The sequence below is a fragment of the Mauremys mutica genome, chromosome 7, assembly GCF_020497125.1.
Source record: "Mauremys mutica isolate MM-2020 ecotype Southern chromosome 7, ASM2049712v1, whole genome shotgun sequence".
NCBI classification, from domain to species: domain Eukaryota; kingdom Metazoa; phylum Chordata; order Testudines; family Geoemydidae; genus Mauremys; species Mauremys mutica.
In genome coordinates this window covers 85840453-85853575 of record NC_059078.1, presented here as the reverse complement: position 1 = coordinate 85853575, position 13123 = coordinate 85840453, and the positions used below count along the sequence as shown (strand labels likewise).

General features: G+C 38.3%; 1 protein-coding gene across 1 annotated transcript; it reads right to left on the bottom strand.

Annotated features, from left to right (window-relative positions):
• Positions 1–7332: 7332 nt before the first annotated feature.
• On the bottom strand, positions 7333–12752 carry SRGN (serglycin). The gene is made up of 3 exons (XM_045022593.1): positions 12619–12752; positions 10305–10452; positions 7333–8386 (listed from the first exon to the last, which is right to left on the bottom strand). The coding sequence occupies exons 1-3, from the start codon at positions 12707–12709 to the stop codon at positions 8182–8184; spliced, it is 444 nt and encodes a 147-aa protein (XP_044878528.1). The 5' UTR covers positions 12710–12752; the 3' UTR covers positions 7333–8181.
• Between the last annotated feature and the right edge of the window lie 371 nt (positions 12753–13123).

Genomic DNA, 13123 nt, shown 5'->3' with positions numbered 1-13123 from the left:
TGTCTGCAGGAAGCCCCGCAGGGACGGTAGAGGGCGCTGCCCTCGTGCTTCCTGCGTAGGGAGCAGTTCCCTAGCAACCAAAGTGATCTGCGGGGCAGGGGTCGCCAACCTAGGACATCTACCTACCTCCCAGCCCCTGGCCTAGTGCTAACCCCCACCCTCTCTCCGCTTGCTGCCCCAGCCACCTTGGCCCAATCACCCACTGCTTATGTCACCCTAGGCCACCAGTCCTTTCTCCATCTGCTGCATCACCTCATAGGCCTGAGCCCCTAGAACTCCCACCTAGTTACAACAACTGACAGTTTGGGGCACCCACACTCATACCCACAGGGTCCTGGGATTGGCCCCCACCCAGCCCGTCTCACCCTGCTCACTCATGTCCCTGTCTCTATTAATAGCAATTTGGGTTTGGTTCAGGATCTTCTTGAAGCAAGGCCCTTTGGGTTTGGTTTTTACTTTGTTTAGCATTTCCCAGAAATGTATTGGTATTTATTAGAAACACTGAAAGAAGGGTGAAAATTGGTGCAAAAATCAGCTTCGCAGTTTTCTGGGTTAATCTTCGTGGATGGGAGGACAGGAAAAAAAGCAACACAGAAAAGTAACAGAATTGAAAGTAAAAGCAGCTTAATGCTGTGGTTTAGTTCATTAACTGTATATTGACAGTATGTACACATACGCATGCTTTCCATTGCCTTATTTTAACAGCCTCACATTTACCCTAATTTATTATTAACACATCTATCTAATGTATTGGATTTTCTTAACATAATCACTATTTTCATGTACCTGAGTGGTCTAGAATTCAGGTGAAAATAAACAAACTAATAATAGCTTTTGTAAAAGCTGGGGAAATGTGGGTAAAAATCATTAAAAACTGAAAATGAAGGGCCTTACACTTAAGTCACCAGAATTTGAAGGGGAGGGGACGGGGTGTCCAGAATGTACACTATAGTGGGCACTCCCAATCTTTCTAATTGTACGGACCATATCTGAATGCAGAGATTGGCCTCTAGACACTTCTTTGTCCATTCATGGTTACCTGCCTAACATCCCTCTGGTAACTATAGCAGCTGATTACATAGGCAATTAATGATAGAAAAGTTTTCAATTTATTCACCACTTGTCTTTTAATGTGATTTAACAAGTGGACATGAGGAGGCGCCAGCACCATGTGACCAGCCAGCTCTTTACAGACCACAATTTGAGAACCTCTATTATAATAGTTTACATTTTTTCTATTCCATATAAATCATTAGCTTCCTAAGGCTACTCCCTGCTAGAGAAACTTGCTGTGTGTGTCAGCGCTGCAATAAAATTTGCATGATATAATTCTACTATCACTCTGTTGTCCTGCTGGATTCAAGCAATGCAAAAAATTACAGCAGGTATGTACAGTGCCTTTCATCCTTAAGGATCCTCAAACCATTAAACAAACATTATACATGGAGATTGCTTCCTCCACCACTGAAAAGCAACACCTCTAAGGTAAAATATGGTAGTTGTTTGAAAGGGCACAGCAACAATACACACCAGTTAAGGGTAGAGATATTTTAGGTAAATAAAATGGAATTACCCAGATTGGAATTTTCCTGGGACATAGGTTAACACTTATTATAGAATTGAGATGATATGCTACATAAAAGCTTAACCCCTTTTAGTGCCACAGTATATATCCTCAAAAGCCACACTTTTTCATTTGATATCTGTTACACCACATTAAATGTTCACAAACCATAAGTATAGTGGACATTCAGTGTCTTTGCAGGGGGGTACCATTTTTCAGTACAGGCAGAACAGACTTGTTATGAGGATGTGAAAAGTTATGTTAATGCAGGGGTTGGCAACCTTTCAGAAGTGGTGTGCCAAGTCGTCATTCATTCACTCAGTCTAATTTAAGGTTTCACGTGCCGGTAATACATTTTAACATTTTTTGGAGGTCTCTTTCTATAAGTCTATAATATATAACTAAACTATTGTTGTATGTAAAGTAAATAAGGTTTTAAAAATGTTTAAGAAGCTTAATTTAAAATAAAATTAAAATGCAGAGCCCCCCGGACTAGTGGCCAGGACCCGGGCTGTGTGAGTGCCACTGAAAATCAGCTCGCGTGCCACCTTTTGGCACGCGTGCAATAGGTTGCCTACCCCTGTGTTAGTGTATAAGGGACAACTGCAATAGCAAGGACTCTGGTAAAAAGGCTGGGCCTTACCTTGCTTAACCAAGCATGGCTTAAAATTCAGGTAGAATGACATGAGATCAAGTCATTGATTGAAATTTCATTAAATACTAGTGCAGGACTAGATGCTGTTCTTTTAGTGTTAGTTTGCAATTAAATAGAGATTGTGAAAAATATTAATGTAAGATTGACCCCTGAGAATTGCTGTCAGCCTAAATGATGAAAGCTACAGCCTCTTCCACATGCTAAACTAGAAAACCTGGTGGAGGAATAACGAGGTACACCAGTTGTGCCCATTATTTTAAATTGTTGGGCAAGTACAAATCTGTGGAGATTTTAAAGTAACTATAAATCCTTCTCTGTATATCAACCTGTACCTTGGACTTTCGTGCAACTGGCAGAAAGCATTTTAGTAAAATATACATTTGCACGTTTATATCTGAAGATCCTTATGCAAAATGAATCAAAACAATTTATTCAAAGGGGCTGTTCTGTTGTAATTGTTTATCCTTTGGCATTCCATCTCCTTCTGCCATGTATCAGTGCAATGGAACAAATTCTTCAACATCTGTCAGGAAAAGAGTGCTATCTGGATGAATTCCTGGTTATTGAACATATAGCCCACAACATTTAAGGAAGTTGGATGAGCTTCTTTAGCAACTGGAAGACTAAGATCTCCACATGCAGAAAAATAAATGTGAATTCTTCCAGCTCTTTATGTCATTGGATTTAGCCAATTGTGCTGTAGTCTGATGCAAAGGTAGATAATGTTGTTAATGCACCAAATCCCACAAAAATGTGGTTCAGCTGCATTCATTTATTTGACAACTGAAGTGCTATGGGAGGATTTTTCCTAGCCTAGTGACTATAGTTTGTCTTTTAAAATCATTGGCCACATGCCAAATGAAGGAAGTTTGGAAAGCAAAGCGTGATCATGTTTCTTAGCAAGTGCTATTGCAATGCAAATAAAAAATAAACAACCCTCCAATATTGTCTTCAGCAACAATTTTTATGCAATGTGTGTGTATATGGTACAGAGGCAGTGAGCTCCAATGTGTTACCCTCTGGGGATGAAAGACCCGTTCTGTTTGCTTAGGAAGCATCTAAAATATGTGAACAGGATTATGTTAAGATTGATCAAGAACTAATCTGAGAGTTTCTCTGAGCAAAGAAATGTCATCACCATTACTATTTATACTGAAGTAGTGTCTAGAGATCCCCATAAGGATCAGGGCCGATTTTGTACACATATATAATAAAAATAAAATAACATCTAAGGGCATGGCTACACTTGCAGATGTAGAGTGCTGTGAGTTAAACCCGCCTTCGTAGAGTGCAGTAGGGAAAGCGCTGCAATCTGTCCACACTGACAGCTTCAAGCGCACTGGCATGGCCACATTTGCAGCACTTGCAGCAGTATTGGGAGCTGTGCATTATGGGCAGCTATCCCAGCATGTCACTTGTGACTGCAACATGCTTTTCAAATGGGAGGGTGGGGTAGAATGTGACAGGGAGTGTGTTGTGTGTATGTGGGGGGAGAGAGAGTGGGTTTTTGGGGTGCTGAGAGTGTGTCAGCATGCTGTCTTGTAAGTTCAGACCCTCATCTTCCCCCTGCCTCTCTCTCACTCACTAGGAGCTGATAAGCAGCCAGCTTCTCCGAAATGGAGCTTTGAAAGGGCATTTCCGCATTCCTGCAGCTGATTTCACAACAATGACAAGAGTGGCCAGTTGACTTAAGGGGATTATGGGATGTTTCCAGAGGCTGATCACAGCACAGTAACGCAACACCTTGTTCACACTGGCACCGCGGTGCTCCAGCGGGGGTGCAGCAAACATTATTCCACTCGCCGAGATGTAGTACCAGCAGCACGGTAGCCGCGGAGTCAGAGCACTCTACATGCCTTGCCAGTGTGGACGGGGAGTGAGCTAGGGCACCCAGAGCTGCTTTATTGCACTGTAACTCACAAATGTAGCCAAGGCCTAAGTCAAGTTCAGGGTCTCATTCTTTATCTTCAAGGTGCTCAATGGCCTGGGCCCAGGATATCTAAAAGATCACATAGATTTCTGGGATGAGGACTGTGATCAATAACTCTGATCCTCAGGCACAGTGGAAGTTTCTACCACAAGGGTAAGGCTTTTGTGTGTAGGAGACAGAGCATTCTCAGGGGTCAATGCTACTTTTTGGAATGAGTTTCCACAGGAACAAAGGACCATCACAAACCTCACTCCTCTCATCCAAGTGCTAGGCATATTTCTATGTTCTTCCCTTCACTAATGTAAACACAGAGCAGCATGTACATAAACAACAAATCCCTATCAAAACAATATACTGCACATGCAATTCTTCCCCTGGGAAGAGGATGAAAGAAAGAATGAACTATACATGACATATCGCCTAATGTGCTACAGAAAGATGTTCAGATACCATGGTGATCAGGGTGGTATAAGAACCTATATAGAATAGCACTATGAGACTAGATACAACAGGTGGATACAACAGAAAGAGAGCACCAGTATCAGTGAAATGACATAATACCTGAAAGTTATAAATTTAACATAAATTATAAACCTCTCACCATGCTTCTAGGACTTAAAGAAGGCATTCAGTTTACAGAAACAACGGTCTGCATCAGTGGGCACTGTTCTGTGAATATCTATTTATTCTCAAAATTAAGCAAAAAACAATGCGGATATCTTTTCTTGACTCTCACTTAAACTTCAAATCACTAAAATTATTTGATGTGTTTCACTAGTTATAAATGAAAGAAGTTTATGATAGCTTACAAATGAAATCCTACACTATTCATATTGGAACGAGAAAATCTTTCTCATCCCAAGTATTTGTAAACACACACACACATATATGGGTGCCAATGAATGGGGTATTTAGGGTGTGTTCAGACAGACACAGGGACCCAGATAACTTTATGACCACTAGCTAAAAGCAATTAAATTAAATTATTGACCTGTAGCTATGTTTGGTGTGCAAAAACTGATTGCTGGAAAGAATCAACAGCAAAAAATCCAGCAATTGTCTAGAATGCTTCAAGTGATTATAGATTGTGATGGATCATGTTTAAATCAGAGATTTTCTCTTGAAATGGAACTAGCTTCAACGGACCAACAAAGATCATGTTGAAATCTACACCTTCTGCCTAATGATTGAAAATACTTATTTGTTGGATATGAAATTCTAAAAAAACTAGTGTGTAATAATCAGAATTAATTGTGGCCAAATTTTGTCAGCTCAGTTGAGGTGAAGTTCATGTGCACTGCCCCATATTATCCACCCATTAATGACCTTGTTAAAAGTTGTATACAGACTTCTAAGCAAGTACTACTTCAGGATTTAAAACAGGAATGTTACATGCAGCAACACCCTTTGCTAAGGTTTGGGGGGCAGAGGAAGGTGATAATTGTTTTGCTCCAACAGTGTCTACTTAAAGAAAGCTGTAACTGCATTACTGATGAGTCAAAAGTTTACACTCACATCTGGACCTCATAAAACCAGGGATAGGTCAACAGATCTGGAAAAAACAAGCAGTTTTTGTGAGAACTCATCAGAAAAAAGCTGTCAAATAACATTTTTAAACAGCAATTTTGTACATCAGCAGTGAGTTGAACCTCAAGAAGAGAAGTGATTACTAGATAAAGCATCAAAAGCAGGTCCACTGTCCTACATTGTTTAATCTGAACCAGGGACAATGGCACCAACTTAAGAGTCAGTTTGATTAGGAAGAGCTAGCAAGTCCTAAATCCTAATAAAATGCTTTGCTTGCAGTCAATCTATCACTAGATAGTCTCACGACATTCAGATCTCAGTCAATGCTTCCATCAAAAGCCTATAGAAAAATGATAAAGATTACAACAACAGCACCAGAGAAAAATCCAACGGTACTACTGAAACTTCAGAAGCATATGAGGTATGCTACTAACTGCAAAGGTCAAGTCATCTTTAATTGTTGAGAATCATTAAATTTCTATAAAACGTACATCTGGAATTATGAACACTTTGTTATACAAAGACATTAATGTGCCATTTATTTAGATATAGTACTCAACTATTTTCTATTCCATGTTTTGGAACAAATACTTTAGATGAGGAATATGTTGGGTATTTGAAAGTTTAGCTTGTTAAAATGTAGGCATGTCATTTCAGCACTAGATGGCAATGTTACTTGGTATACACAGTTATCTTCTGCATGTTTTGCTGTCGTTGGGCTCAATCCTGCAAGGTGTTGAGCACTCTGGCCACAATCCAGCAAAGCACTTAAACACATGCTGACCTCCAAGCATATGAGAAGATCTACTGACTTGGGCTACTCACCCAGTTAAGTGGTTTGCTGGATTGGGTCCTTTGAATGAAGCAGTTACCTCAGTAAACACAGCAGATATCTCCTTTATATTACTGCCCATAGAACAATACTGGCTTTGTATTTAAAAACAGAATATCATGTACCTCTAATGCTATTTCTGGGATAGAGAGGTTGTTTTAGTTTTTTACATTTTATTTAAAAGGCGGGTGTCATCATGGGAGACACCTAAAAAGACTGGTGACACTTGTTCTATAAACCTTCATCCAACCTGTTAAAATTGTATTAATAATTAATTTAAGCAGTTGTCAGTACTACCAAGTATGTTGTTCTTCCTTGTAGACTATAAGATTTTATCTCCTTCTTCTGGATAACTCTAGGACTCTACTGATTTTTCTGAGGATGGGCTGAAAACATAGAATGTGAAAGGGGTGGGGAAATTGAGTGTGATGGGGAGGAGGGTTATTTCATATGAAATACAAAAAAGATTCTCTTTCTATCAGAGTAGCAAAATCAAACATAAAAGCATTTGGCCTGGCTTCTGGGCAAACAGTTCCAGGTCCTTGTCAGCCGAGAGAATGTCTCTGGCACTTTCTAAAACTAATACTGCTTCCTATAAAGTCAGTGGGAAAATTCACTCTGACTTCATTGCAAGTTGTGGGTAATCAGCAACTGGAGGGGCTAGAAATTATTATATTTTAAAAGATAGCTTAAAATCTGGCAAAACCTATGGAAAGATCTTAAATCCTCAAAATTGGTGCATTTTCTGTAGCCATGGATTTATTTTGCCTCAGATTATAACCTTTTCACAGCTAGTGTATTTTCGATACTTTTTTCATGAAGGCTACTAGAAAACAAAATTGTTTATTGCTCATTTCCACCCATATTTTTGAGCACTCACTCCAGCATTTAAGAAAAAAAATCAGTATTTGGTTACATTAAAATTTTAATAGTATTAGAACTGAGTAGATGCAAATATAAGGAAAAATATTCAGCCAGAAATTTAAAATATAACAAGTGCAGTTGTTCTTTAACCACTTTTAATAATAGTCACACAGAAGGAATGTAGAAGGAGTCACGATTCTTGGACCTACATGACCATGTCATTTATACTAACAGGAACAGCCAAAATTATATTATATATTGTATTGAGGCCCACTGGGTGTTATAAAAAGTCCAGTTATTAAAGTAACATTATATTAGTTATTGTGTAATATGGAATACATTTTATAATAGCAAACAATTAATTTCACAAAGAAGCTTACTGGTACTTTATATGGAAAATTATCTAGGAGGAGCAAAGAAAAAGTTTGGGGAAGTTTACTTGTAGTTACATTACTTTGTATGTCTGTGACTCCTGGATTGCTGCTTGAATACACATACCTAATATTTTCCAGTCATTTTCTTTTCTATACTAATATTTGTCTCAAGCAAGACTATCATGGATCTTTTAGATTCCATCTTCCCATGATTTCAGAAACATCCCAAGCTTAGATATAAAATGCACATATAAATTTAGGTAAGGTCACATTTAACAAAGATTTTTTTAGCGAAGAAAAGCAATAAAGATTATAAGGCACTTTTGTTGGATTATAATTTTTATAAAACTGTTTGTCCTAAGACTAATCACTTAGTTATACAACATAGAAGAAGTGCTGTAAATAATCATCATGATAGAGATAAAGTCTTCTTTCTTACAGCATTAAATCTTCATTTGTTAGTTCCTGCTTCAACTCCTCTTTTTGCACCAAGCCAGAAGATGACAAGTTAGGATACTCAACATTGTAATCAATTCCTGACCCAGATTCTGATTCTGTTTCAGGTATGTCGTCAGCCCCAGATCCAGATTCCTCACCATAAAGCGAGAAAATATCAGGTTGCTCCTGAAATCTCTTCATCCTGAAAATACGAGAAAAATTACAATACAATTTATTCATAAAGACAAATGTGATTGTCCCATTCTGCTTAACACTCATCAGCTGATACTGAACTGCACCTTTTCTCAATGAGAGACCAGGTGTGTGAAGTAATATCTTCTATTGGGCCAACTTCGGTTGGTGAGAGAGACAGGTCTGGGAAATGTACTCAGAGTGTCACAGCTAAATACATGGTCAAACAGATAGAATATGTGTGAACTATGTATGCTCAACTAAGAGACCATTCAAGGTGAAGTAGCCCATTAACACCCCTAGTCATGAGATAAAAAGAGGGTTTAGTGGGTAACAGATTGTTGTAATAAGCCATGAATCCAGTGTCTTTATTAAGATAATGATTTTTAGTGTCTAGCAAAGTTATGATTTTAAACTCCAAAGCTTGTCTTTTGAAAGTATTAAGCAGGTTATCTCAATATGAGGCAGTGGTAGGATCAGCAGCACCCAAGAGGGGTAGTGAGGCTTAAAGGCAGCCCAGAAGAAAAAAAGAGTGGCTCTCAGCTGGGAATAGGCAGGAGAGGCTTTGACCATGTCTAGACTTACTGGGGATCAATGCAGCGGGGGTCGATTTAGCGGGTCTAGTGAAAACCTGCAAAATCAACTGCAGAGCGGTCTCCGGTCGACTCCGGTCGACTCCGAGAAGAGTAAAGTAAGTCAATGGGAGAGCATCTCCTGTCAACGCAGCATGGTGTAAACACCACAGTAAGTCGACCAAAGCTACATTATTCACGTAGCTGGAGTAGCATAACTTAGGTCGACTTACCCGGTAGTGTAGACAAGGCCTTTGTCTCGGAAGGCCAATACAGCCACTCCTCCCTGGTATCACAGATATTTCTTTCCTGGTAAAGTGCCCTTTTGGGCCAAAAATCCTTATATCCATTGCTTAAGGAGTTTACGTTCCTCGGGATTAGCAAGAGTCCTAACCCTTAATGGCAGGTGAATTTAGATCAATAGAAAGAAATACTTTACACAGCATGCAGTCAAATTGAGAACTGACCGCTAAGGAGGTCAAATACCATCAATAGATTTTTTTTTAAAGGGAAATTTTATGACCAACAACATTTATGATCATACAAGCTAAAATAATGGCATTCAAGTCTCAGGTTTAAGAACATATGCTGATCATCAAAGACATCAGGAAACAGTATTTCCGTTCCGGATCACCATATATAATATTGCACAAGTGGCTAGGTGTATTGCTGAAAACGGGGGCTGGATTGTGCCCTCATTAGAAATACTGAGGATTTGTCACTGCGTGAGATGAGATACCAAATGTAATTGGCATTGATCTGATTGGCTCTAACAAATCCTATACAATATACCAGTTTGTCTCCTTAGACTTTAATGAAATATGATCATCATCCACATCAGTCTATTGTAAATGTCAAAATCTTAGCCATGTTTGTACTATCACTTTTAAAAATTAATACTCTTTCAACATGCAAAGGAAAATCAAATGCATAACAGTAGATAGATAGATAGATAGATAGATGATAGATAGATAGATAGATAGCCAAAATTATAACAGGGTTTAAAAAAGAACTAGATAAATTCATGGAGGATAGGTCCATCAATGGCTATTAGCCAGGATGGTCAGAGATGAAACCCCATGTTCTGAGTGTCCCTAGCCTCTGTTTGCCAGAAGCTCGAAGTGGATGAGACAGGGGCTGGATCACTCAATGGTTCCCTGTTCTGTTCATTCCCTCTGAAGCACCTGGCATTGGCCACTGTTGAAAGACAGACACTGTGCTAGATGGACCATCGGTCTGACCAGTATGGTGGTTCTTATGTACATTAAAAGTCAAAGATGTAAGAGCCGTAGCTAAGAATACTGAAAGCTTATTGATGCCAACCATAAATACTGAAAGGACAATTCATTTACTTACAGAAATGGATCAGCCTTGGGAGGGAGGATTCTGTTAGCTCCACTTTCAGAAATTTCAAACAACGGTCCTTTTTCTTCAATGCAGTTAGCAGACGAGATGTCAGGTCTGCATCTTACCCTCTGGAATCTTGCTTTCTGCACTGGAACACCTGATAAAATTATTCGTACATTATTAGTATGAATTACTGTAGTTAATATTATGGACTATTTTACTTTATGACCTCCTGATCTGGAAGCTGATAGTTATAATGATATGTATATATTTAGTGATTACCCAACCATAAACAATTCTGACAAGTCATTTTTAAATTAACCAGTACTATCACAAAGTAATAGTCCTGTATCTCATATTATATTCATATGGGCACATCTTCCAAACACTGAAGAAATTCCATATGAAACAGCTAGATGAACTTCTATGTCTCTTATGACAACACAAAGGAGTAGATTTCAGAATTAAATGGACATGTATGAAAAGAACACATACAGCATGGAAAGGCACATAACAATGTGGAAAGCATGGGTCCTGTCTTATGAGGTGCCAGAGTTGGTGTGGAGGCACAGAGCCTTCCTGTGGATTGTCCTAGCCTCCAACAGATCCCCCAGAATCTGCCAAAGGTAACCTACCTCCTCAACAGAACAATACTGAGGTAATCTCCATTAAAGAATCCTCACAGAGATTTCCTCCCCAACTCTCCCTGTGGGATCTGCCCATTAATAATAAGGCCCTATAGCGTAGACTGCAGTGCGTATTTACTGACTTCTTGGAAAGTAGCTGCTGCAGATGTTCACTAAACACTCTTCAGATGCTCTTTCACTTCCTCTCCTCTCACAATGTCTAACCTACATTCACATCTAAGTTTCCGCTGCAAAAGCTTTCTTAAAAAAATGTCAGAGGAGCAAAACAAAAATTAAACCAACAAACGAAACACTTGAAACCATAAAAAATACACTTAGGATTCAACTTTTCATCCTTCTTCTGGTGTCATTAACTAATTGCATCTGAAGCCTCATGTTATATTCTCCTTCTTTTGGTATTTTAGTCTAATTTCATTTTGTTCTTTGGGAATGTCTTTTCTCTGTAATTACAGTGCCTTTTAACATTGTCTATTACCATACTGTACTGAATCACTCTTCCAATTTTCTGATGCACACATTTCGTCTACAGGAGAAAGAATGTGTTTGGAGAGATATGAATAGCCATTATTCCACGTCTCTCTCATAGTACCTTTTCCTTTTCATTGTTATTTCTTCTGTTTGTATATTACTAAAAGTAAAGTCTGTTTTTAATAGATGTAAAAAGTAACATGTACCACACCCAAGTAATTTGTGTGCAAAAAATTCAGGTAATAGTCATCCAAAGAAAACAATATTTAGGATGAAAACACCAGTAGGTAGCTAATTAATGCATATCACTGTAATAATATCTCTACAGGAAATTATACATATGTGGCTTGAAAACTAAATGTCTCTTGTAAGAAATAAACACAGAATGTCTGTGTCATTGTGAATCAACATTTCCTTTTAACTGTTCTAGTGCACGGTGTTGTAATTTTTGCTGTATTGAATCAAACCTTTAACTTCCCCATACTTACACAAATTTCCTATTTCCCCATGAAACAAGTGAAGCTATAATATAGGAAATACGCATCTTCTCAAATATTTGCTTAACTGTTAAGACCTTGCATTCAACAATCAGTTAGACGTCCAAACAAACCCACTAAAGTCAATGCGTTGCCAGGGTATAAATGAGGGCAAAATTGGGCACCATAGTTGCTTTTACAAAGTAACATTTTGTAATTTTACATATTATCTGCAGGTGATTTATTAGCCTCACTGTTGATTGAAACAACTCCAATAAAGTTCTTACTTCCTGAAATTAAGATTCATTTTAGATTGCTGATAGAAAAATCTGTAGATTACTATGATCATAGCATGATGCTGATATATTCCAGCCACTACAAAAACAGTTGGCTAAGATATTTATATAGAACTTCTGTAACTTGCCATGTCCATCATTTAAATAATGTTTTTTATAAAATAAATACTAATACTAACTACATATATCGTCTATATAAGGAGGACAGAAAAGATCCACTTGTCAAAAACAATTTTGTCATTGGCATTATACAAAAACTTATCTTGATGGAAAGTTTAACAACAAAAAAAGATTTAATTTTATAAAAAGTAGGTTTTATTATTCCTACTTCAAGGCCATTTACAAGTACTCTTTCAAATCAATAGTATACTTACTTGGCCTATGCTACACAGTTTAGAAAGAGGATTATAGAAATAACAACCATTCACAGTTTTACCTTGTGCTGTGTATCCCATAAAGAGGATTATACAAACAGCCAGGAAAATCCTCCCATTACATCTGACACGAGTCTGCATTTTGGCTTGCATTCCTCCACACTCCACCACTCTTCACCACGGCTTCACACTCAGGAAATAAAACGAGGCAATGAGATCGACTTTTAGAAAAGGATTCCAAAACCTCAAACCCAACCCATAACCTGCGTCACAACTTCCTGACTGATTTAAGTGAGATATCTACAATAAAAGCCCAGAGTCTAATTACATGGTTCTTCCTGAGACAAAAATCACCACTGATTTCAAGAGAAATTTTGCCTGAGCAAAGACAGTGGGATTGGGTTCCCAGTAAGCATCATAATAAAAATGTTATTTCAGCTATTAGAAATGAGGGTCCAGAAGTATGTGGTACAATCCTGCCTGCCCACAGGCTTTCCCCTAAACATACATTACCTGCAGACATGTCAGCTCTCAGAGGTCAGGTGTACATTTGCCACTCCTAGTTTA

Bases quoted from the DNA above. Each gene is read 5' to 3' on its own strand.
- SRGN (XM_045022593.1), bottom strand. From the start codon at position 12,709: ATGCAAGCCAAAATGCAGACTCGTGTCAGATGTAATGGGAGGATTTTC. The intron at 10,453-12,618 runs GTAAAACTGTGA...TAATTTTATCAG, and splicing joins TATGGGATACACAGCACAAG to GTGTTCCAGTGCAGAAAGCA. The intron at 8,387-10,304 runs GTAAGTAAATGA...TCGTATTTTCAG, and splicing joins CCCAAGGCTGATCCATTTCT to GATGAAGAGATTTCAGGAGC.